Consider the following 23,428-nt stretch of genomic DNA (forward strand, 5'->3'; position numbering starts at 1 on the left):
GCTGCAAACAACGCTGACGGCTAGCAGCGCTAAGGCTGCAAACAGCGCTAACGGTCTAGCGGCGCTAACGTCCAAGCAGCGCTAACGTTCTAGCAGCGCTAAGGCTGCAAACAGCGCTAACGGTCTAGCAGCGCTAACGTGCAAGAAGCTAACAGTGCAAACAACAGCAACAGTGCTGACGGAGGTAACAGTGCAGAGCAGCTAGCTATGAGGGAGAGCGACTTCCTTCTCTGCTCAGGCGGTCATTGCTCCGCTATACATCTTCACATCTACAATAGTTGTTTGCTGCTCTATTAATGCACTGAATATTGAATTTAGCACCTTTTTTAAAGGTCCCCAGAAAAATGTTTCTCAGAGATTTCCCAAACAACTAGTTTGTGGTTAATTTAATATTCTGTCCTCGATCACCGTCTCTGCAGCTTTTCCATTATCTCTGCATTCGAAGGGTTTATTCGAACCAGATTTCCTGTCGGAGCATGTGTTGGCTTATTTTAAAGAGACAAACAATCTGCTCCGTCCATGACGTCACATTAATGTAATGACCCATCAACCTTCGTCTCCCGGAATTCATCGTTGCGAGTTTCTTCTCCCGCCTCTTCACTGGGGTTCAGGTGCGGCGGAGAATCAAGTCCGCTGCTCTCTCGCGCCGGCGGCGTCTTATCTCGTTTAACATTCACTGATTCCGAGCGTCGGCCCCCAAAGACACGGCACGGTGCGAAACAATCAGCAGCCGGCGTCAGACGGCGTTCACTCCATGAATAAGACATTTGTCTGCTGAGCTAATTAATCCTGAGAGGGGCCTGATGGCATCTGTCTCCCTGCCGCGTGACTGACACCGAGAGGAAGGAGTTTTAGGACAGAACCGTGGAGGGCCGGCTCGCTCTTCCCTGTAGGAGTTACACGTCTGAGAGCGGGAGATGTGTGTGTGTGTGTATATATATATATATATATATATATATATATATATATATATATATATATATATATATATATATATATATATATATATATATATTAAGGGTTTGATTGTGTGCCTCTCAGTGTTCTGACGATAGTATCTTTTTTCTTTCCCCTCTTCCTCTAAAACCTCCTGCTCTCTCTCTCTCTCTCTTTTTCACACACACTCGCTCACACAACTACAGCTACTAGTTCAGCCCACCTGGAGGACCTGGCGTACCTGGATGAGCAGAGACACACTCCGTTGCGCACGTCGCTGCGCATGCCCAGACAGAGCACCACCTGCGGGCCGGGTCGCTCCGGGCAGGACCTGAGAGGTAAGCAAGAGATGAAGACAGCACACACACACACAACACACACACTCTCAACTGAAACCTCCGCTGATGACGCCCCAAATTAGGATTTAAAATGCACACCAGAAGCTGAGATACTGCACTGTAAGTGTAAGACCTTACGTATGTCCATATGTGCAGGCGACAAAGTCGAAGCATTGAACTTAGAAGTTGATTACGAGCTAGTTATTTTTGAAAAGTGACATTTTTCAAATGGAGACGTCTGCATGCCTGGTTGTGGTGGACTCTGCAGATTGTGTGTGTGTGTGAGTTTGTGTGTGTGCGAGAGAGATGTGAGGGGTGCATAAAGAGCGTTTTGTCAGGTTGTGTCACCACTAAGCTAAAAATCTGTCTGTGCTTAACATTGACAGTCAGCGTGCCAAGTCTAGCGACGCACAGCAAATCTCCTCAGCCTTCTCCCCAAATGGCCACGTGTCACAACATTATGTGTCCCCTCGCCCTTCTTCCTCAGTCACTTAGTCGGTAATGAGCACCGTAATGGCAGCCCTCTGCCACCCGAGCGAACACAAATATGCGTCCCCGTGTGTTTTAAACACCTGTTAAGACCCCACTTAGCGGAGAGTGCGCTCGACTGAGCCGCGATGTGATTCGCTCCTGCCTGAGGCAGATGGCCGCAGACAGATGCGGGGTGAAAGAGTGTCGGAAAAGAGAGAGGTAGAGAGAGAGAGAAAGGAAGGTAAAGAAAAAGGTGAGCTCCTCTGAATGTCTCACTGTTAATGCCAGAGCCACTTGTTTCAGCCCTCCTCCTCTCAGGGCAACCAAGTGTGTTTACAAGCCAACCGACTGCGTCCTAGCATGCGCTCTGCCTCCTCGGATCAGTGTCAGAGCCTCCCTGAGTGCACCGCTCCTGCAGTTTCACCGGGAGAGGCAGAGAGAGAGCGAGGCGGAAGGGAGACACGGCGGGAAGGCCAGCCGCTTGGAGAACACAGGTTTAGTTTTTTTCCTGTAGATCACATGAGGGCAAAGTCCTCATGATCTGATGATAAATACTATGATAAAAAAAGCTTAAAGGGTCAATGTTTGGCTGACCTTTTGCCTTCTCAAGCCACCCAATCAAAACACATAGATATGTATCTAATAGTGAAAGCACAGTGGAAAACGCTTACAGTGATCAAGGTCACAGTGATTAACCGCCGACACAAACAAAAAGCTTTGGATCGTTCCATAGTAACAAAGTGTTCCCCTTACGGTGTTCATTTTGGGGCCCTTTCATAAATGACAACTTATGGAAATACAAATTGTATATTTTGCCCTGTGGTAACCCGTTTGCTTCTGGCTGGCTAGCTGAGACTGGAGCTGCATGCACATCGAAATCATGACAGGAAAAATAAATGAAATTCTCTCTCACTGAAAAAATGCGGTCTCCTCGGAGCTCATGACAAACTGCCAAAAAAAAAACGAGCCAACACAGGCTACCTAGTGCCGTCTACTCAAACAAGGAGGAAACAGTCGTGGCAACAAGTGATGGAGACAGAAATGCGGGTAAAACACCTGTGGTTGAGACCACGTTTGAAACAGCTGTCCTGCATTTCGAAACGGTCCATAACATCCCATAAACAAGGGACGCCGTCGGTTTTATTACCCTTTATAAACGTGTAATGCATAAATAAATGAAGGGAAGGTGATAAATTTGTCCCGGACGGACGGGATCGCCGTGAACTTTCCTTCAGTCCTGATCTCCAAGACATTTATGGTAAATTAGCTTACTTTTATATGGCGCCTCTCTCGTCTTCTGACCACTCAAAGCGCTTTACAGTCCATGTAAACACACACACACACACACACACACACACACACTGATGGCAGAGGTTGCCATGCATGCTGCGACCTGCCCATCAGGACCTAAACTAAACTAAACACACCGACAGCAAAGCCCTCGGGTTCGGTATGTTGCCCAGAGACACTTCAACACTTGGGATGGGAGGAGCCTAGCGGGAAGTCGTCCCGCTCGACCTCTGAGCCACAGATCGATTTTAAATAGAAATGTAGCTCGTTCTACCTGCGTGTACAACATCCGTAGCCTCGTGCCTCACAAAGCGCACACGTTTTAACACGTGATGCGTCACAGAGAGAGGCTCGGTGGTTGTTGTGCTTCAGACACAGCTGAATGCGGTTAGTTATGTGTTGGTCAGGTGGTTAACCAGCTGACGGATGCAGCTCTCTCTCTCTCTCTCTCTCTCTCTCTCTCTCTCTCTCTCTCTCTCTCTCTCTCTCTCTCTCTCTCTCTCTCTCTCCTGTCGTTTTTTGTTAGCTTCTTTTGATGCCGAGCGGCCATCGGGGGCCCGAGCTGTGCTGCTGTTTTGAGGAGAGTGAGTCAGACTGTAATGGACCTTCTTGTGCTCCTGCCTGCCTACCTCTAAGATTTACCACCCACCTTATCTATTCACCGCAAACTCACTCGCATAACTGTACACCGCACACACATCTCCCTCGTTTATCTTCACTCTGACTCTCTCTCTTTGTCTTTGTCTTTGTCGCTCTCTGGTTTTATTACTCCATATATATATATATATATATATATATATATATATATACTCACTGGCTGTGGATGCAACTTAAATAAAAAAGTCTTGGAAATTCAGGCTAGCACTGTAATTGATCAGACATTTAAAGGGTAAAGCTGTTTATGTTGCTCCTCCTCAACAAATCCCATGAAAGCACCAACAGCAAAACATTGTCTGAGGCTATCCAGAAGCTTGACGCAGAGGATCCCTCTGTGCCACAGACCTCCATTGTTGTTGATGAACACAATGGAGTTTATTTTGAGTCAATCCCACATACAACATCCGGTCGCTGTAAATACACACTCGAGCTCCAAGTGTGTATTAATCCACAGCTAAAAAATAGTCCCATCAAATGCATTTATTCGTGTTTGAGTAAAGTTTGTGGGAAACTACAATGCCCAGCTGATTCAGGAGGTGACTGAGGCTAAAGAAAGCATTGACTAAGATATTGTTGTGGTCTTTTAATGGGAAAAATACAGATTAATGTTCAGTTGAAAGAAACGGTTGCAGATCCACATTAGTTTGATTAAAGTGACTCTTTAAAGTTCACATTTATTTACAGAAAACACAGACTATTGCTGATTTAGTCAAGTGAGTCAGATGACTAGTCTGGATTTGACAACAGTGCACACGTTTGCAACACGTCAACTGCCAACTTTTGGATGATTATCTGGCCTCTATCTGCTGTTTTGCTTTTTGTCGGACACCAGCGCCTTAATCTGTCGTCTGCAATCTGATAAATGCATTTTAATATTAAACTATCTTTAATTCTAGATGCGACATTTAATTCAAGTCTGTTATTTTGAGGGCTTTACATCTTACGTAACATACTGACATACTTGTTTCCTTGTTGCGTGGCTGCAAGACGTGAAGTTAAGTCAGTAAACGGTTTGTGTTAAATGCCTCCATAAGGAAGATTAGAAGTCATTTCCCAAAAGAAAAAAAAAACACATTACCCATAAACTCGTCCAGGTTTATTTTGCTTGCTCCGACTCCGCAAATTACATAAGATTCATTTTTTTCTCTAACAGAAATTATGTAAGAACCTGTCGGTGTTGCATTAGCTGTAGCTCTACATCCACTGTTGCAGGAAATACCTGGAATTTAAACTGGTTGTCAAACAGACAGCAAACTGACTCCCACATCAGCCATAAGAGAAGTCACCTGACCGAAGATGACCCTCCGCAGATCGTCTCAACTGCTGTTCTTCCTCTTCCTCCTCCCCATCATCCCCTCTCTTCCTCCACCTCTGTGCCTCCTCTCCTCTCCTCCCCTCCTCCCGCCTCCCTCCTTCTCAAGGCTGCTCAGCCACCGTGAGTCATCATCACCTGGTGAATAATTAAAACGTCTGAGACTCTCGCTCCGTCTGGCCATCGAGGGGTTGGTGGTAGACGAGGGGCGGTGGAGTGATACCTCTCTTTATGTCGCCTGAGGGTTATGAGCAACTGCCATCCATCCATCTTCCTCCCTCTCTCTCTCTCTCTCTCTCTCTCTTCCTCTCACACACACTTTTGCTTTCACCATCCTGGAAAAACATCTCCCTCAGCCCCGCGTTCACAACACGGTTGCCATGTTTCAGTGGAAGACCCGACCCAGCGGAGCAGTAGTGGCTGCACGACTTAGCGCGCACAAAGCGGTGTAATCGTTACTGCCGTTTGGAGGATGGCGGCCGATATTGCGAGGGTGTGTTTAGCAATTCCACGAGGACGGAAGGAGCTTTACAGGCCCGTTTGGCATTCACTCTCTCCCGCAACCCCATGATAATTGGATTAGCAAGCACTTAAAACAGAGCAGCAGTGGGTATTTAGCCTCTTACTTCAGTGGCCTTCGGTATTATAAATGGCAGCATTGGGTAGTTTTTGCATTTCCCATCACTTGTGTTGCATCAGGACCATTCTGACTCCCGACTGGAAGAATATTACATCAGTTTGTGAGTTATAGACGGAACAGAGTGGTCGCCTTCTGTCTCTTTATGTCTCTCTGACCGTATGTGTGTGTTGAGTTTGCACTAAAATAATCTAACGGGGGAATATGGATGAAATGTCTTTTATTACATTGGGCTGCAGCTGGCACAGAGCTCAGTGCAGTAAAATGCAGAGCTGGCCATGCAAGTCAGTATGAAAACAAGCTTCACCCACTCCCAGGTCTTCCTGTTTGTACTTTTTGCTGATTGCATATAAGTACAAACATCCTTTTAGCGGGATCATCACGTTTCTTTTCACTCTGCGGTGATAATTAGCATTCCTGAAGAAGAAGAAGAAGAAGAAGAAAGCATTTGGAGTGCTGTATGGTCAAAGGAAGCGTAAAGCGCAATATCATCTCATTATGTGATGAAGCCTTGCTCCTTATCAGCACACTGGAGTCGTTTACAGAAGACATGCAGCTCTAATGCAACCCCTCCCCTCCCTTCCTTCCTTTCCTGCCCTCTGATGTATTTTGCAGCGCTGTACCTGCACACAGTATAGAGATTTCTGCCGACACAATAACACAATAAATCCTGCGCGCTCTCACCATCGCATCCGACCAGTGTGTAATGCATGATGCATATTTCCCACAGCTCTGACTCCCAGTGTGCTGCAGAGGGTGAAAAGAGCTACTGCCCTGGCTGTCAGCTGATCAGCAGTTATTTCATGGAAAACGCGAGGAGAATCAGAGATGAAGTCAAATGATCTGGAAAAGCCTGGAAAATTATTTACATTATATTTTTACCCTTCAGGGTTTGAGGGCTAAGTTCCGTCTCGGGGTCATGTTGGCGTTCAAATGGTAGATTATAATAGTTATGTGTGTCTCGTCACATGATGTCACGTCAAGGTTACAACTTTAGTGGAATAATGAAAGCTCCTTTGTCCTTCAAATGCCAATATTAGCCCCTGGTAGCTGAGAGTGTGTAGCTCTGTTATTAGAGATGATTTCATAGATAGGTTATTGAAAAGGTCCTGGGAAATGATCTCTAGAAAAGAGCGGGAACCCCGTAAAGGAACCAGAAGAAATACTTCAGTGTAAATCCGACTATACAGTTTGTCTGATGCTTTCTGTAACAGCTCCAAATTTGGGATTTCTCCTGTCCTGAGGTACTTTCTGTTGAGATGTGTCTACCTTTAGCAGCCTGTAGTTCACACACAGCAGTGTGTGGAGTTGAGGTTGGAGTTCCCCATCCGAAGGGTCGAATTACTACCAGAACTGTGTTCAGTTCTTTATTTTTAATGGAGATTGATTGATCTTGCACGGCGCGATGGAACCAATTAGATTCTCCCCAAAGAGCCAACCGTCTCCAACCTCCCCTCCAGACCAGCTCGGGAATACGCTCGATGTAATTCAAAGGATTTCAATTAGTAATCGACCCCGGTGTGTAGGTTCCCCATATTTCTGACATGATGTGCTGATGCTGTTGTCTGCTTCCTTTTTTTTTTTTTGTCTTCATATTGAGCTACACACTGTTGCCAGTTCCCATTCCTGTCCTCACTGTCTCTCTTCTCTTCTGCTTGCTCTTCGTCACAGCTTCCGCTAATAACACCCATGCCTGGCAATCCCAGTCACGTAAGTTTCTTTAATTTGAATTTGTTGTATCAGGCGGCAGGTTCTGCTCGCGGCCGCAAAGCTTGCTGGCCAGTGCTTCACAAGTCAAAGCTGCACACACACACACACACACACACACATACACTCTTGCCAGCAGAGCATTTGGATTATTAACGCACAACTCACATTCTCAATCAGGCGTAATTAGCGGATGCTGATGCACCATTTAAAGAAACGACACACCAAGATAGAAGAGAGCATGTTTATACTCTGAAATCGAGTTTTAAAAAGACGGCACCCGGGAGATGACACCCAGAAGCAGCCGAACTGAATTTTACACTGAATTCATCACACGGCTTCAGAAGCTCGTACCAAATTCATTTTGGCCTCATTAGTCTTTAATGGTCCATATGTTGGGCTGAAAAGATGTGCAACCTCTGGAGGACTTGAGTTTAATGAATCCCCCATGTGAGTAAAATCAACAGTCGGCTGTTAAAGTAGTCGATCCCTTTTTATGCAAAAAAATGAGCTCAAAGCAAACAAATCTGAATCTTAAAAGTGATCCCCTTTGAGTTCTTAAGCTACATTTTCTTGCTCTCAACATGAACGATTATTCCTATTTTTTCTTTAGTTTAAAGTGAGATTAAAGTAAAATCGTTTTATTTCCCAAATTTAACCTCCAGAGCACATTTTACACCTGGCCCATTCTTCCATAATGTCTTTAAAGGACTGAAGAGCGCCGTTTGTCACACAATCATATTTCTTTCACGTAGGAATCACTGACCCATAAGTATATATTTAATCTCAGAAGGAGCACTTTCCACGAGGTTATTCACTTTTTTTCTGTAATGTCAACCGTTAATGTTAAATTAAATTTAAAAAATATTTGTAACCTTAAAATCTACATAAACACATTTTCTTTTGTATATGAGAACTACATGTACTACTACTGCATACACATGTTTATGCATAGATATGTTGGTGTTTGTGTGTTCGCAGTCATATGTTGTTAATCATATACCAAATGTATGCACCAAAGTATTACTATCACGTTAATATTGGGGCTTTTTAGACACAGTAACTCGCCCGATATCATATTTTACTGCAAGAAAGGGGGAAGACCCTTGATTGTAAAACGTTATACCTCTAATTCTTAATTTCCTTGACCCTCCAGTGCGTTTTGCACCCTATCGGCCTCAAGACATCGCCCTCAAGCCTCTGCTGTTCGAGGTGCCCAGCATCACCATGGACTCCGTCTTCACGGGCCGCGAGTGGCTCTTCCAGGAGATCGACGCCCACCTCAACAGCCCCAACGCCAGCACCAACCGCGGCGTGGCGGTGGTGGGCAACATCGGCTTCGGCAAGACCGCCATCGTGTCCCGCCTGGTGGCGCTCAGCTGCCACGGCACCCGCATGAGACAGATCGCCTCCGACAGCCCGCAGGCCTCGCCCAAACGTAGGCGTCCGCTCATTCCTTCATGTGATTAGAGTGCTTTTATGTACCCGTGAAGACTGGAAACCGATTAAGATTCTTTCCTGGAATGTTCGTATTGTATATAAATGTCTGATAGTCTCGCTTCGACCTTTTTATTTTGAGAGCAAGCGGTGCGAAAAGATGGCATGAATGTCTCACACGGTGCTGTCTTGTGTCCAGATGGAGAGGGGCTCCCTCTCACTCAGCCTCAGCCCACGCACGGCACCCTGGGAGGAGGCAGCTGTCCCGGGACCCCCGAGATGAGGCGACGTCAGGAGGAAGCCATGAGGAGGCTGGCGTCTCAGGTACCAGATACACCTGCGACCGTGCACTCTCATTTCAGCCTCTGATTCACAGACAAAAACAAAAAAGACATTTGTTTTCAAGTACCTAAACACTCCGATGTGGTCGGTGTTTATTTTATCTTCTCCTCCTCCCACGGGCTTCTTTTACAGATGCATACGATCTATTTATCAGCCATTTGCTCCAAATATACCTGCGCTTGTAGTGATTTCAGTATGCAATTTCCAGCTTTCAATTGATGGTTGTGTATTACGAAGAAGATAAGTGCACAAGCCTGAGCCTCTTATAAATATGTCTACCTCCCGACACCTCCATTTCTCTTTTTTTGCTTTCACAGCTGTGCGAAATGAAAAAATATAGATTTAATTGCCAAAATGTTATATCAAAGAAAACTAATTTGCATTCTACTGTATTGTCAGTTCTTCCTCTCATATTTTCGTTATCAAAGTGTAAAACTGCACACATGATTGTGAAGAGGAAACATTGCTGAATAGTATATTTTATTGTGTTTGTGGTTAAGCGTGACATTTCCAGCCCTCTGTCCGTCGGTAATTGGAAGAAAAAATATTATAAATGGCTTCTTTTAATGTCTTAATTTTTCAATTAGCGACAACAGAGGTGGCAGGTTAGCCACTGATTCGCTCTTTTGAAAACGCGTTTCCAAAGTACGAGCGCGGACACGGCTCCTAAGCTTTCATGGACTCACGCAGAGTTCGCTCCCCGAGGTGGTCGACTTCAAATTAACCGCAGATAAGCTGGAACTTAGTTTTTTATTTCTCTCTCTCTTCTTTGTGTTAAATGTTGACTTTTTTTTAAAGCACCGTAACTGGAGAGTTTACCTTTTTAACTTGAGACGCGTGAAGCCGCCTCTCTTTCCCGCTCTTCTTCCCGTCTGCTGTCGCACCTCGGTCCCGCTCCCATGCTGCTCAGCCATCTGCATCCCCGGTCCCAGCCTGATGCATTATGCAGATGTGTTTAAAAAAGAAAAAGCAACTTTGCCAGGGAGCCTTATGAAATATTTATACCTGCAGAAAGCCATTTCCCAGCCAAGCTATTAGATCTTGTTAACTCTGTGCATTAATAATGGAGCTCACTCCCCCTTTTCACCCCTTTTGTTTTAAAGACCTTTATCCCATTGTGTCCAAAAATTAGCATTTCATTTTGATTGGTCTTTCTCTTCTTCTTTGTTTTATCTTCTTTTCCTCACTGCCCTCTGATTGCTGCCTTTTGAACAAGTCAAACTCTTTGTGACGTCTCAGTCACCATTGTTTTGTGGACTGAGCTCGCGGGACACTCACCTGCCTCTCGACCGTCCTCTGACGCCGCCGCGTCTCCGCACAAAGACGCATTCATTCATGTAATTAATCATAACCGTGTTTCAAGTGCACGGCTGTGAAAGCCCGACAGTTTAACACTTGACTCCTCCGTGCCGCAGTCATCTAACACATGAGCGTGCACGAGTTGACTCCGAGTCAGTCCCTCTTGGCAGCCGGAAGGCGATGAATTATGAATATAAAACCGTACAGCGAAACGAGAAGTATTATGTTTCATTATACTGCAATCATCCACCATGAAGTTGACTCAATCCCAAATGAGTTGTCGCTGTATAGTAGACGTTGGGAAACAGTCTGTGAGCTCTGGGAGAAACGTTATTTCTGAAAGTGTTGTCACCTGACTCCCACTCCCACCCGACACTGATCCTCAGTTTGTTGCAATACCCAAAGGTTGGTCATGGTTCGGATTACCAGAAGAGCACTGGAAGCGTTCACCCTTTTTTTTTTTTTTATGTTTCTCTGAGTGATCTTCTCCCAACTCTCTGTCGCCCCCAGGTGGTGGCGTACCACTACTGCCAGGCAGATAACGCCTACACCTGCCTGGTGCCGGAGTTCGTGCACAACGTGGCGGCTCTGCTGTGCCGCTCGCCGCACCTCGTCGCCTACAGGGAGCAGCTGCTGAGGGAGCCGCACCTCCAGAGCATCCTGAGTCTGCGCTCCTGCGTGCAGGACCCCCTGGCCTCCTTCAGGAGGGGGGTGCTGGAGCCCCTGGACGCGCTTTACAAAGGTGAAAGCACAAAGTCTTCGTCCTCGAAAAGGGATTTCAATTTCACCTTTCCCAAATTCAAATGGGTTCGGAGCGACTTGTGCCCCAACACACAGGGATCAGAACAGTCACGGGATATATTTATTGTAGAAAACAAGTATAATGCTGTGTACACAAATTATAAGATAAGATATGCAGTGTAGACTTTATTCCATGGCCTGACTTTTCAACAAAAAAGTTGAAAAGGAAAAATATTCTCATGCAATTAATCTGTGTGAAGTAAATATTTAATTTCATGAAGACAATTTATATATTTGTACAAAAAAAAGTTGTATTTGTATCGATTTTTTTATCATTTAACAATACAATACATAATACATTATTGTATAGCTCTACTCTTCAGTTTATTTGCTCTCTTGGACAAATATCGTCACATTCTTCATGATAAACTGGATTGTGTGAATTATTTTAATAATTTTTCTCACATTCAAATGCAGTGCTTTTGGCAATTTGTAATTTGATGCCTCTTCAGACCCCAGCATTCAATCTATTGTTTGACTCGAATCCCTGGTGCGTGATATTAGATGCATCTTGTGCACGTTGTGTTCAATATAATCAAGATCAAAGTTGTTAATCTCGATGCTGGAGCTGATTTTTCTTTCTTTTTTTTAAAGCTCACAATTTATCAGACCAAACAAAGCTTCTCAGGAGAGATTGTTCCACGCTTTCATTTTAAATAGAGACAAAAACCCAATATGTGATGATTAGTTTTTAAATGAAATTTGACATTGTGGCGTAGCTTGAAGGTCGAACTCACTCGCTGTTTCCAAGCTTCTGCTGAGGAAGGCCATTCAATGTGATTAAAAGCTCTGGAAACATCAAGCACATTTGATTTATTTTTTGTTAATCTGTTGCTTACAAGTTTACGAATGAACCTCCAAGCATGAGATTGTGTTTCATCACCATCATTTGTATACAAATGTATTTTTTTATGTGCGCCGTTCTCTTTCAGAGAGGAAGATCAACTCTGAGGAGGACCTCATCATCCTCATAGACGGTTTGAACGAGGCAGAGTTCCACAAGCCGGACTACGGAGACACCATTGTGTCCTTCCTCAGCAAAACCATCAACAAGTTCCCTCCCTGGCTCAAACTGGTGGTGACGGTCAGAACCACGTTGCAGGTAAAGAGACAGTCAGTCATTCAGGAGTTTTATTCTCCAGCTCTTTGTATCTGCCGCTTCATATTGAATCTAATGTAAAAACAATATTTTTTATTTTATTTATTCATGAGGAATACATACATATAGACTAGTTATTCATTGCATTTTACACTTTATTTTTGACCATTTTTTTAAATGAACAATTTAAATTTGACTGAACGCTTGTGACCGTTTAGGAGATCACCAGCGCGCTGCCGTTCCACCGCATCTCTCTGGACGGCCTGGAGGAGAACGACGCCATAGACCAGGACCTGCAGGGCTACATCCTGCACCGCATCCACAGCAGCCCGGAGATCCAGAACAACATCTCGCTCAACGGCAAGATGGACAACACCACCTTCGGCAAACTCAGTGCCCACCTCAAGGCCCTGAGCCAGGGCTCCTACCTGTACCTCAAGCTCACCTTTGACCTCATCGAGAAGGGCTACCTTGTGCTGAAAAGCTCCAGCTATAAGGTACGGAGTTGCTGCAATGCATAGTTCATTTGGGAATTGAGGTGCTAGATTTCCGCAATTCACGCTGGAAATTGTCTTTCACAGATTCTTAACTCACATATTTCACTTTCACATATTTTAATACTCAGTGTGACTTACATTTTTTCCGACGAGCATTATATCTCTCTGTCCATGCAGAATTCGTGTCCATAAATCTGCTAAGAAATCCTCGGACAAACGCACTCTTTATAACTCCAGGACTTGTCTGCAGAAGTTTTCTTTCTTATCAAAGTACTAATATTGGTCTACGCTGCAGACAGGAACTTCTGGTGGCTAACCAGGCATACTTTAAATAAAGCCAATTTGCCGAAATGTAAAAAAACATCAGAGCATTTCTCACTGCATCCATAGCAACAGGGAAGAGATGAAGCTTTGAAAAAGCCCATTTCTCTAAATCAAATATCCTGATGCTCGTGATTGCTTAAGGCAACACTGGAATGGCAATTTTTATTTACCTGCACCCTGACATGCTTTGTGTAAAAGTAGTTTCATAAAATCTTCTTGTCGACAGTCGGGAACCGAACATCTTTTTTTTGTTTTTATAAATAATGCAGCTGCATTGTTTAAGTGTGCATTTCATAATGAAATATTTTATCTCGCACCTCCAGCTTCATTGAATTTTCATGTATTCAGAAGTGCTTCCAGACTCCATTAAAAAAAAAAGAATTCACATTCTCCCCCGACCACACGAAGACGCGGCGTACAAACACGATGCATTATTCATGTTCTGTCGAGCGGCGGCAAACGAAAAATCAGCGTTGCGATTGAGATTCTCCGCCCCGCTCCTTCTCAGGTGGTTCCAGTCAACCTGGCGGAGGTGTACCTGCTGCAGTGCAACATGCGCTTCCCCACGCAGTCGTCGTTCGAGCGGGCGCTCCCTCTGCTCAACGTGGCCGTGGCCTCGCTCCACCCGCTGAACGACGAGCAGATCTACCAGGCCATCAACTCCGGTTCGCTGCAGGTAACGATCCTAAAAACGCACAAGACCGCCGACCTTGAGACGGTTGAATGTCTCACTGGCCTTTTCAATTGATTTGATTTATTAAAAATTGGCCCGCCGATGTGATCACATTATGTATTATATGTTTTCCCAAAGTACAAGCTAAATTAAAATTTCAAAAATTGTGTGAAAAGACTTTAGATTAGATATTCCTTTTGCAGGATTACAGCAGCAAACGGGTAAAGTGCACACAAGAGACATAGTCAATAAACAAGTGATATAACTAAACAGTAAAACGGTTGTTAAAACAGTAAAGAATGCACAATAACAATATTATGTTATTGCAAAGTCATCTCTTGCTAGTCTTTGGTTATACTAAAATAAATGAATAGATTCAAATCAAATGTTATAGCCTGTAGTAAATGTTTTCTAGCATAGCCAGGTATTCCTAAAGGCCTTCAAAACGTGCTTTTTTAATCAGCTTCTTTCTTTGAACACACTATTTCCAAACTATAAACAGTTTTACTTGTTTTGCGTTAGATTTCAATATTCATTTATTTTTTTCTAAACATTTCCAGCTGGAAGAAAATGGTGACGTCACCAATCAGACTTTAGCAATATTTGACTCAAAATATAATTACATTATTTTGTTATTGTCATTCACATTAGGCCAATTATCTTAGTCAGTTAATAAATACAACCGTAATATATTTATGTATTTATTTGATTGTTGCTTATTTAGTGACATCAATTACACAATATGTATTTTGCTTCTTTGTTATATTTGAATGAAAAATAATAATACATAAACCTTGACTAAATAAATAATGAATATAAATGAATTCATATTATGTAAAAAAAATCCTGGAAGACAAAAATGCAATATTGGCCTTCAGCCTGCTATCAAGATGGAATGAAGAAGATTTACATAATTATAATTAAATCAGTGACAGGGTCAACGTGCACATCAAGTTTATCTTTGGGAGTTTGAATATGAGATAAAATCTAACTTAATACCGAGGGAAATTGTTCAATACAAATATCAAACATCCCATCCACAGTTATACAAATACAAATAATGAACTAAGTTGTTCCCTGCTTATGAATAAAATCTAAATTAAATGACAAATGACATTGAAACGACCTCTGTGGCTGCAGGGCACGCTGGACTGGGAGGATTTCACACAACGACTGGACAACCTGTCGGTCTTCCTGGTGAAGAGGAGGGACGGCACCCGGATGTTTGTTCACCCCTCCTTCAGGGAGTGGCTGATCTGGAGAGAGGAAGGAGAAAAGACAAAGTTCCTCTGTGATCCGAGGTGAAATAATCTTAATCTGTGAGGAAGTCCTGAGCGTTTAGAAACGAGGTTTATGCTCAAACTCAAACACAGCAGCTCTTTAATACCTTGCTTAAAGGGATAGTTTGGGTTCTTTTCCATAGTCGGTGTATTTCCAGACAGGAGCAAAGCAATGTACTGCAGCAAAACATATTTTAAACACCTACAAAAAATATATGTATATTAGTTTAAGTGTGCACTATATTCAGAATATTTTCACTTCTTTACCTTGCTGTTAGAAAGCCCTTTCCACTGGTAACTGAAGCCGTGACATCCATTCACACTTTCTTTAGACTCCTATAACAAAAACTGTAATTTGACCTCGCAGAACGCACAAGTTGCTGGTCGACCGCTGCCTCCCTTGGTTGGTTAGTTTATGCTCTTGTGCGGATTTGGTGAATCCGAACTAACCATTTGAAACGCCAAAGTCACACAATAGCACAAGCTAACGAAGCGTTCGAGTCGGCAGTGTAATATTACTGTTTTTGTCAAAGGAGTCTAGTGGCTTTGAAGAGAGTAGAGAGGATGCCGGGGCTACAAACGAAGGGGACGTAAAAAAAAAAAAAAAGGACATTAAAACCATCAAATCTCAGAAAGAGGAAGCAAAGTTTTTAATTTTTACAATCGGAGGATTGATTGAATTATTGGTTGTAGATATTTTGTTCATCTACTGCTGCACAACAACCTCAGCTGTTATCCAGTAGAACTAACAGGATTCACATTAAAATGATAACAACTTTTAAGTCGATCAGTTATGTGTGATTATAAATGTCTCCGTCAGTCGCAGGTAGATTATGTGTATCTAGCAGAGGAGGTGTTGGAACATTGTATTCCCTCAGTGGTGATAATGACCCGATGAGTCTGAATATTGAAGGACTCCGTGTTCGTCCTCTCTGCAGGAGCGGTCACACCCTGCTGGCCTTCTGGTTCTCTCGGCAGGAGAACAAGCTGAACAGACAGCAGACTATTGAGCTGGGCCATCACATCCTCAAAGCACATATCTTCAAGGTATGCCGTTATTTGTCTGCACACACATCTATACAGCCACACGCACACCCACCCACACACAGCTGTGGTCTGGCTCCCGAGTAATGAATATTTACAATCCATCTCTCTCTCTCTCTTCAAGGGTCTCAGCAAGAAAGTCGGAGTTTCCTCATCCGTCTTGCAAGGCCTGTGGGTATCCTACAGCACAGAGGGCCTCTCCGCTGCACTTTCTTCACTCCGAAACCTCTACACACCCAACATCAAGGTACAGGCGCTGACGGAGCGGAGAGGAGTCTTACTTACAGAATATGTCCTGGTACCAAATCAAGACTACTTCTCGAATTACGTTTCGTCCAAAAAGTCCTCTCTCTGCGCCGTGTTGAGTTACTTTTCGGAGGCGTTACGTTTTTGGGGTGTCGTTTCCACTTGTCCGTACTTTCGTCCGTCCCACTCTCAACGCAGGAACAACGTGAGGGAATTTCCTCACAAACGTCCACTTGGACTAGAGGGATGATGGGCTGTTTAGAATTTGGTGGTCAAAGGTCACGTTTTTGGCCATAACTCAAGACTTCATGGGACACAAACGTCTTAATCGGATAATAATAATGAAGCGATGACATTTTGCTTGATGGATACATACAACCACGGGAAGTAAATTTGTTTTTCTCTATCCAGGTGAGCCGGCTGCTGATGCTGGGCGGAGCCAATGTGAACTATCGCACGGAGGTGCTGAACAACGCCCCCGTCCTGTGTGTCCACTCCCACTTGGGCTACATGGACATGGTGGGTCTGCTGCTGGAGTACGGCGCCGCGGTCGACTCTCCGTCCGAGAGCGGCCTCACGCCGCTGGGCTACGCCGCCGCCGGCGGACACATGGCCATCGTGATGGCGCTCTGCCGCAGGAGAGCGAAGGTTTGTGTGGGAAGAGTGTGATCAAGGCTACGATAAAATGTGTTTCGTGATCCGAGACCTTCTTTGTAACTTGCATCCCTGATCGTCATCATCCGTGTTCACAGGTGGACCACCTGGATAAGAACGGCCAGTGCGCTCTGGTTCACGCGGCCCTCAGGGGCCACATGGAGGTGGTGAAGTTCCTCATCCAGTGCGACTGGGGCCTGGGGCCACAGCAGCAGCAGTCTCCACAAACCCAGCAGCAGGCGGCCTTCACCAAGAGCCACGCGGTCCAGCAGGCCCTCATCGCTGCCGCCAGCATGGGATACACAGAGGTACTGCAGGGAGGGAGGAGGCTGATGGGAGGGGGGGAGGTGTTATGATTATCAGGCCCTCCAGGGTCTTTAACTCCACTCATATTGATAATTTTAGCTTTTTTGTTTTAACGGTTTGAGGTGCATGGTTTTAAAGCTGAAAAAAAGTTATAAAAATGCTAAATTTCATTCATTTGTAACACATTCTGTAGCTGTGAGCGCCACATTCTCACTCCTATGTTGTCAGTTAACTATATATTTAGTAAAAACATTAAATCATATCTTCTCATTTGAGCTTACATTGCAGTGTATCAGCCATTTGTAATACTAGAACAGCCGCCAAAGCCTCGTTCACAGGAAGAAAGCGAGGATGCAAGAAGACTCAAGACAGCGCTGAAATGTTGATGATGATTAGTGTGTGAGCTGAAGGCAAGCAAACAACGTCTGTCGCACGGGACGCAGACTCGTTTCTGCAGCTCCTTCAACAGTTTTTACACTATATCAACATGTATGTAATTCAGCTCATTGCCGTGACGTGTGGGGTTGCTTTTCTTAGTGATTCTGTACATATTGCATTCAGGGAGGAGAGAGACATGAAAAAGGGATTATCCTCATGTGCTCAACCAAACTTGGGCTCTAAAAAAGGCGAAAGTGTGTTCCTACAGCTGATTGGCTGAGGTCTGGTTGTCATTTAAAATGATCCTGTTTGATCAATTTACGCTTAATTAGTTCTATTCAAGCGGTTTCATGTTCATGTTTCTAGTATGTTTATCTGAGTCTGTTTAAAGTCAACTTGGATCTTTAATCTCTGTCATCTCAAATCTTGACACCCCCCCCCCCCATCAGATTGTGTCCTACCTGCTGGATCTGCCGGAGAAAGATGAAGAGGAGGTGGAGCGGGCTCAGATCAATAACTTTGACACCTTGTGGGGGGAGACAGGTGAGAATACCTCCTTTACACCACCCCTGACTCTGAATGCTTAATGGTTTGTGTGTGTAGCGGACCGTCCGGATTAATTGCACAGTTTAACCATCATCGTGTGAAATAGTTTTCTGGCGACACTAAATCGGGGATCAGGAGGTCGTCTCACGCTTTCTAGGAGCCGAGCGCTGCTTCATTGCGACATCCGCTAACGTGAGGAGCTTCCATTCAGTTACATTATGATGCGTTCAGGTTCTATTCAGTGAAAGTGAGACTTAAGCGAAGGTAAATTATAACATTGTCATGATGTGTTCAAATGTAATCTTGTAAAATATTGTTTCGGTGAGAAACTAGAATCTAAATACAGTTATGGCCTGTTATTACCACCTTATTATCATCTTTAAAAAGTCAGTGTTGTCTTTTTTTATCAATACAAATTGTGTCCTCATCATTTGGATTATGGAAATATCCACCATAGATGACTATTGCAAAGTAAAAAGATGACGTTTATCATTTCTGACGGTTTACACTGACTTTGGGGCAGCTGGAAGTCTTGTATGCCAGCTGCTGTGACAAAACCGCGACAAAAACGATCCGCAAAGGTCGACGTGGCTCAACGGCGATCGTGGCGTCTCAAAATGTTACATTTGCGAGAGAAAAATCTTTGCAGATCCGTTTTGTGATCCGTTTCCCCCCCTGGTTCATTTGTATGTAAACACTCTGGACAAAATGTGAAAAATAAACATACAATACATAGAATTAATCCTCTGAAGGAGTGTCTTGTGAGAGTTTTTTTTTCACGAGGCGAGGCAGAGCGCTGCAGTGCGGATATGAGAGACGTTCCTGTGTGTCTGCTTGCTGCTGCTGCTGCTGCTGCTGCATGATGCTGATGGCGGTGCAGTGGTGTCATTGGAGCACAGACGGGGCTGGGCTCACTCACAGGGTGGGGGGTGGGGGGGCGAGCGTGCCTCAGGGTGCTGAGAAATGACTCGTCCTGTCCTGTGGCTGGGCGTTGAGAAATGTGATGCATCACTGTGTCCCAAAGCTAAATGAAAACTCGTCGTAAAGGCTGCGTCTCGCTGTCAGTTGAAGACGGGGACTTGAACTCACTCAGCCGTGGTTTGATTGTTTATAGGGGATCAGAGGGATAACGGTTGTTCTGGAAGATGATTTTTAATCCACGTGTTACGGGATAGGTCAACTGAAAGTACATTATTCTTCAACAGCCAGAGGCAGATTGTGCGTGTACCGATATACTCACTGAACTGTGGATATCAAAGTGTTCTTCCAGCAGAGAATTAAAAGGTTGAAACTGATAAATCGGCTGATTTTATCTCATTGCAGATTTGTCAGTGTTTATGTCGGCCGATAAGTAACAAACGACCGAAGAGCACTGAAGAGTTGACTTTGCAACCATAACATGTCTCGCGAAATAAGTCTCTTGCTCTTAATTACTATAATTATCCTTCACTTTTAAAGAGCCACCTTTTTTAAGGTTTTGCATTTTAGTTTGCTTTGCTCTGATGTGCTTTACTTTCGGCTTTTAGTTTATGTGGTCTGTTTTATTGGGTGCTATATAAATGAAGTTTATTGTTATCAGTATATAGTTATAAAAAAGAATCAAAGAGATCCGTAGTGTTTGTTTATATTATCCCAGTGTGATTAAAATATTTAATGCTAGCGCCGTGTATATCGTTAGCAGATGTTTTTCAACTCTCAAATATCGATATTGGTTTTGGCCTCAAAGTCCAGACAAGCAAGTCTGAAAGGTCTTGAAAAGAAAAAATGATCCCAGAAATGTTCTCCCATAGAGCACATATTTTTCTATCAGCAACAATTAATATAAATATCAATATATGAACCTTTTATCATCCGTATCTGCAGCTCCCGTTGGCTTCACGAAGCTCGACAGCTCATTGTTTCGCTGTCCGACCCTGAACTTCACTGTCTCTGTTCAGTTTCACTGCTCTCATGATGTTGTTTTCAAGGCGAAGCGGCTCTCAGAGCGGTTCACTGTTCACTGTTCACCACCTGACCCAGTGAGCGACTCCCGCTGGTGAACACAGAGAAGCATTGAGCTGCTGTGAGGCCAGATGTTTACCTCAGGAGCTGGTGGTCTAGACCAATATTTAACTTTTAGCATTCATCAAATAGACACAAACATGACTCCAAATGAATAATAACGTTGCTCTGTGACTGATGCCGTACCCTGCTTGTCCTCATCTCACCCCGGACGGTGTGTGTGTGTGTTTGTGTGTGTGTTTGTGCGTTCCAGCTCTGACCGCAGCCTCCGGTCGGGGGAAGCTGGAGGTTTGCCGCCTGCTGCTGGAGCAGGGGGCGGCCGTGGCCCAGCCCAACAGACGAGGCATCGTCCCGCTGTTCAGCGCCGTCCGACAGGGACACTGGCAGGTCAGTTAGTGTCCCCTCATTTAAAACATGCTCTGTTCATGTAGTTGTTCTCCAAGACTAAACTTTGCTGACTCCAAAAGGCAGTAAAAATGCAGCAATTGTGATACCAAACTCGTATTTTTAGCAATTTCCTTTTGATTTGATAAGCAATGGTTCTAAGAACGACACCCAGTTGCGGTTATCATCCTGACGTGGGTGCTGTATTTGGGTGTTTTAGATCGTAGACCTCCTCCTCACGCATGGAGCCGATGTCAACCTGGCTGACAAGCAGGGCCGTACTCCTCTCATGATGGCCGCCTCAGAGGGACACCTGGGGACGGTTGAGTTTCTACTGGCTCAAGGTGAAGAAACCTGGGTTTAGAACCATAAAGTACAATTAGAACCTCGTAAACACAAATAGATACATACATAAATACATGGGAAGATTTTCTATACGGCATATATGCATATGTGAGCTGAGAATACAAAAATATTTGGTGTATTTTCTTTACTCATACTTGTGTTTACCCCGTAGGCCACTGCACTAATAGAAAAGAGTGTAATTACAGTTTGTGTAAATTGTGTTTACAATAATTACAGCCAAATTAAATCAGCGGCAGATAAAAAAGCCATCAAAATGCATTAAGCCGTTAGTTAGGAAACAAAGTCTGAGTGAAAGCAGTAGCCGTCTCTTACTGCTGCCACTTCTCCTCCCAGGAGCCTCTCTGTCTCTGATGGATAAGGAGGGTCTGACCGCCCTCAGCTGGGCCTGTCTGAAAGGACATTTAACCGTCGTCCGCTGCCTGGTGGAGAGCGGCGCCGCCACCGACCACGCGGACAAGAACGGACGCACGCCCCTCGACCTGGCCGCCTTCTACGGAGACTCGGAAGTGGTGAGAGTCCCGATCCACCGATGAAAAAGGGTCTGGGTATCGAACCTCTTTGGAAAAAACCCCTCCGCTCAGAAATGTGTTGTTGTTACTCCATTTGAATGTTTGAAGTTTGATTCACGTTCACCTGCTGAAAGTGACTTTTAAGACAAAACATATTTATAAAGTAGACGTTGGATTTTTCCATGAAAGCGAATAGTATATGTCATTTTTTTGAAAGTTTAACAAGAGTGTCTTTATATGTCTAAACATATTTTTGGAGGAAATCCTTAATTATTGTGTGATATTGACTGAAATATGTCCGCAGGACCAAAAGCCTTGAGGAGCTTTCTCTCTCTCTCAGATTCTGAGATTACTTTTGATCAAACAGTGTCTTGTTTCAGTCAAATTGTTTCAGATTAGTTTATTTAGTTCTTGTATGGTTGCTTGTGTTTAGACGTTTGGCTTCTTTTGTTGTGTAAAATAAATACTTATTTTTTATTTCAAAATGTTCAATCTGAAGCCCCTTGAAGTGCACCATCTAATTTTCAACACAAATATAGAAATTAATTAATATTGAAAGAATTAGTTGGCCGATCGACCGCTCATCCAATTTATTTTTTTAAACGTTTTCCAGCTTCAGCATCTCAAATTACGGTCTAATTATCAGTATCATGGAAAACAAAAAAAAACCCCAAAGGTTTTGGAAAAGTCATGGAAATGTGTTATATTCATGTGTTCATGACGTTAATTTACGCTGAGTTTGAAATAATTAATATGCTTTTAAAAGAAAGACGCACAAAATACGCAGGCATACGTACAGGCATCTATATAAATGTGTATTCTTTTAATCACACTATTTTCTCTCATTCATTTGTGTCATTTAAGGTTTACTGTATGCTTTGTATTCTCATTGTTAGTTTAAATACTACATTTTCTCACTTTTTCATGTTTACACTGAGATTTCACAAAATGTTTGGTCATGGAAATTTGGTTTAAAGTCATGGAAAAATCTGGGAAATCCATTGGTCAAAATGTGTATGAGGCCTGATCTTAGACTTATATGATAATACCTTTAAAACCTTTTGGTTTTTGACTGCTGGTTGGACAAAACAAGGCACCTAAAGGCACCGCTTTGGCTGTTAGACTTTCTCCAGTGATCATACATGAGTCGGGTTAGAGCCCTCTGTACCCGACAAAGAGCTAAATGTATTAACATATTCTTTATAAAGCTATGCTCAAAACATCTCTCTCTCCCCCTCAGGTCCAGTTCTTGGTTGACCACGGGGCCATGATAGAGCATGTAGACTACAGCGGGATGCGACCCCTCGACAGGGCGGTGGGCTGCAGAAACACGTCGGTGGTGGTCGCCCTGCTCAAGAAAGGAGCCAAGATAGGTAAGAGCGGGTCGACGGTAAAGAGCCCAACACTGAGCTCACAGAGCTCCTCTTCTAAATGCAGCGTCGCCGTCCTCACAAAAAGGTCATTTGCGACACGAGATGCAATCTGAGATTGTATTTTGGGGGGAAAAGGTCACGCATTGGAGTTCAGGCATGAGCTGCATGAAAAGCCACGGAGGGAGACTCCAAAGATGAAAACACACTTTAAAGTACACACCTCCTTGTCTTAAAGAGCACTGGAGCATTTTACTGCTATAAGCCATGGATTCAGGTTTGTGTCTCCATGTAGCTTTAACCACTTCCTGCTACTGTATGTCAACCCGCCCTCCCACACCACCACCCACACTCCCACTGCTGCTATTTACGGCTCTGATGTGCGTTTCTTTTTATTGTACTACTGTTGCCGCTGTGTTGTTTTGCTCTCTGTCTCTCTCTCTTTCTCTGTTTGTCTCTATCACTCACGCTATCTCCCTGCTTCTCTCTCAATCACATCCTCTGTCTCTCTGTCTCTCTCGATT

The 23,428-nt window shown here is 44.0% G+C and overlaps 1 protein-coding gene across 1 annotated transcript in view; it reads left to right on the top strand.

Moving 5' to 3' along the window:
- The window catches only part of tanc2b (tetratricopeptide repeat, ankyrin repeat and coiled-coil containing 2b), a gene marked incomplete at its 5' end in the record, with an annotated part of 69,254 nt that overhangs the window by 40,711 nt on the left and 5,115 nt on the right, over nt 1–23,428 (top strand). The window contains 18 exons of the mRNA XM_079237514.1: nt 1,143–1,274; nt 7,313–7,351; nt 8,505–8,786; nt 8,985–9,109; nt 10,937–11,168; nt 12,160–12,329; nt 12,545–12,823; nt 13,656–13,823; nt 14,961–15,121; nt 16,039–16,147; nt 16,269–16,391; nt 16,802–17,038; nt 17,143–17,352; nt 18,178–18,271; nt 20,529–20,662; nt 20,880–21,003; nt 21,359–21,534; nt 22,775–22,907. Coding sequence (XP_079093640.1) covers nt 1,143–1,274; nt 7,313–7,351; nt 8,505–8,786; nt 8,985–9,109; nt 10,937–11,168; nt 12,160–12,329; nt 12,545–12,823; nt 13,656–13,823; nt 14,961–15,121; nt 16,039–16,147; nt 16,269–16,391; nt 16,802–17,038; nt 17,143–17,352; nt 18,178–18,271; nt 20,529–20,662; nt 20,880–21,003; nt 21,359–21,534; nt 22,775–22,907 — 2,928 coding nt within the window. The remainder of the gene's footprint in view (nt 1–1,142; nt 1,275–7,312; nt 7,352–8,504; nt 8,787–8,984; nt 9,110–10,936; nt 11,169–12,159; nt 12,330–12,544; nt 12,824–13,655; nt 13,824–14,960; nt 15,122–16,038; nt 16,148–16,268; nt 16,392–16,801; nt 17,039–17,142; nt 17,353–18,177; nt 18,272–20,528; nt 20,663–20,879; nt 21,004–21,358; nt 21,535–22,774; nt 22,908–23,428) is intronic.

This window comes from Taurulus bubalis (genome assembly GCF_910589615.1).
Source record: "Taurulus bubalis genome assembly, chromosome: 2".
In the NCBI taxonomy this organism is placed as follows: Eukaryota; Metazoa; Chordata; class Actinopteri; order Perciformes; family Cottidae; genus Taurulus; species Taurulus bubalis.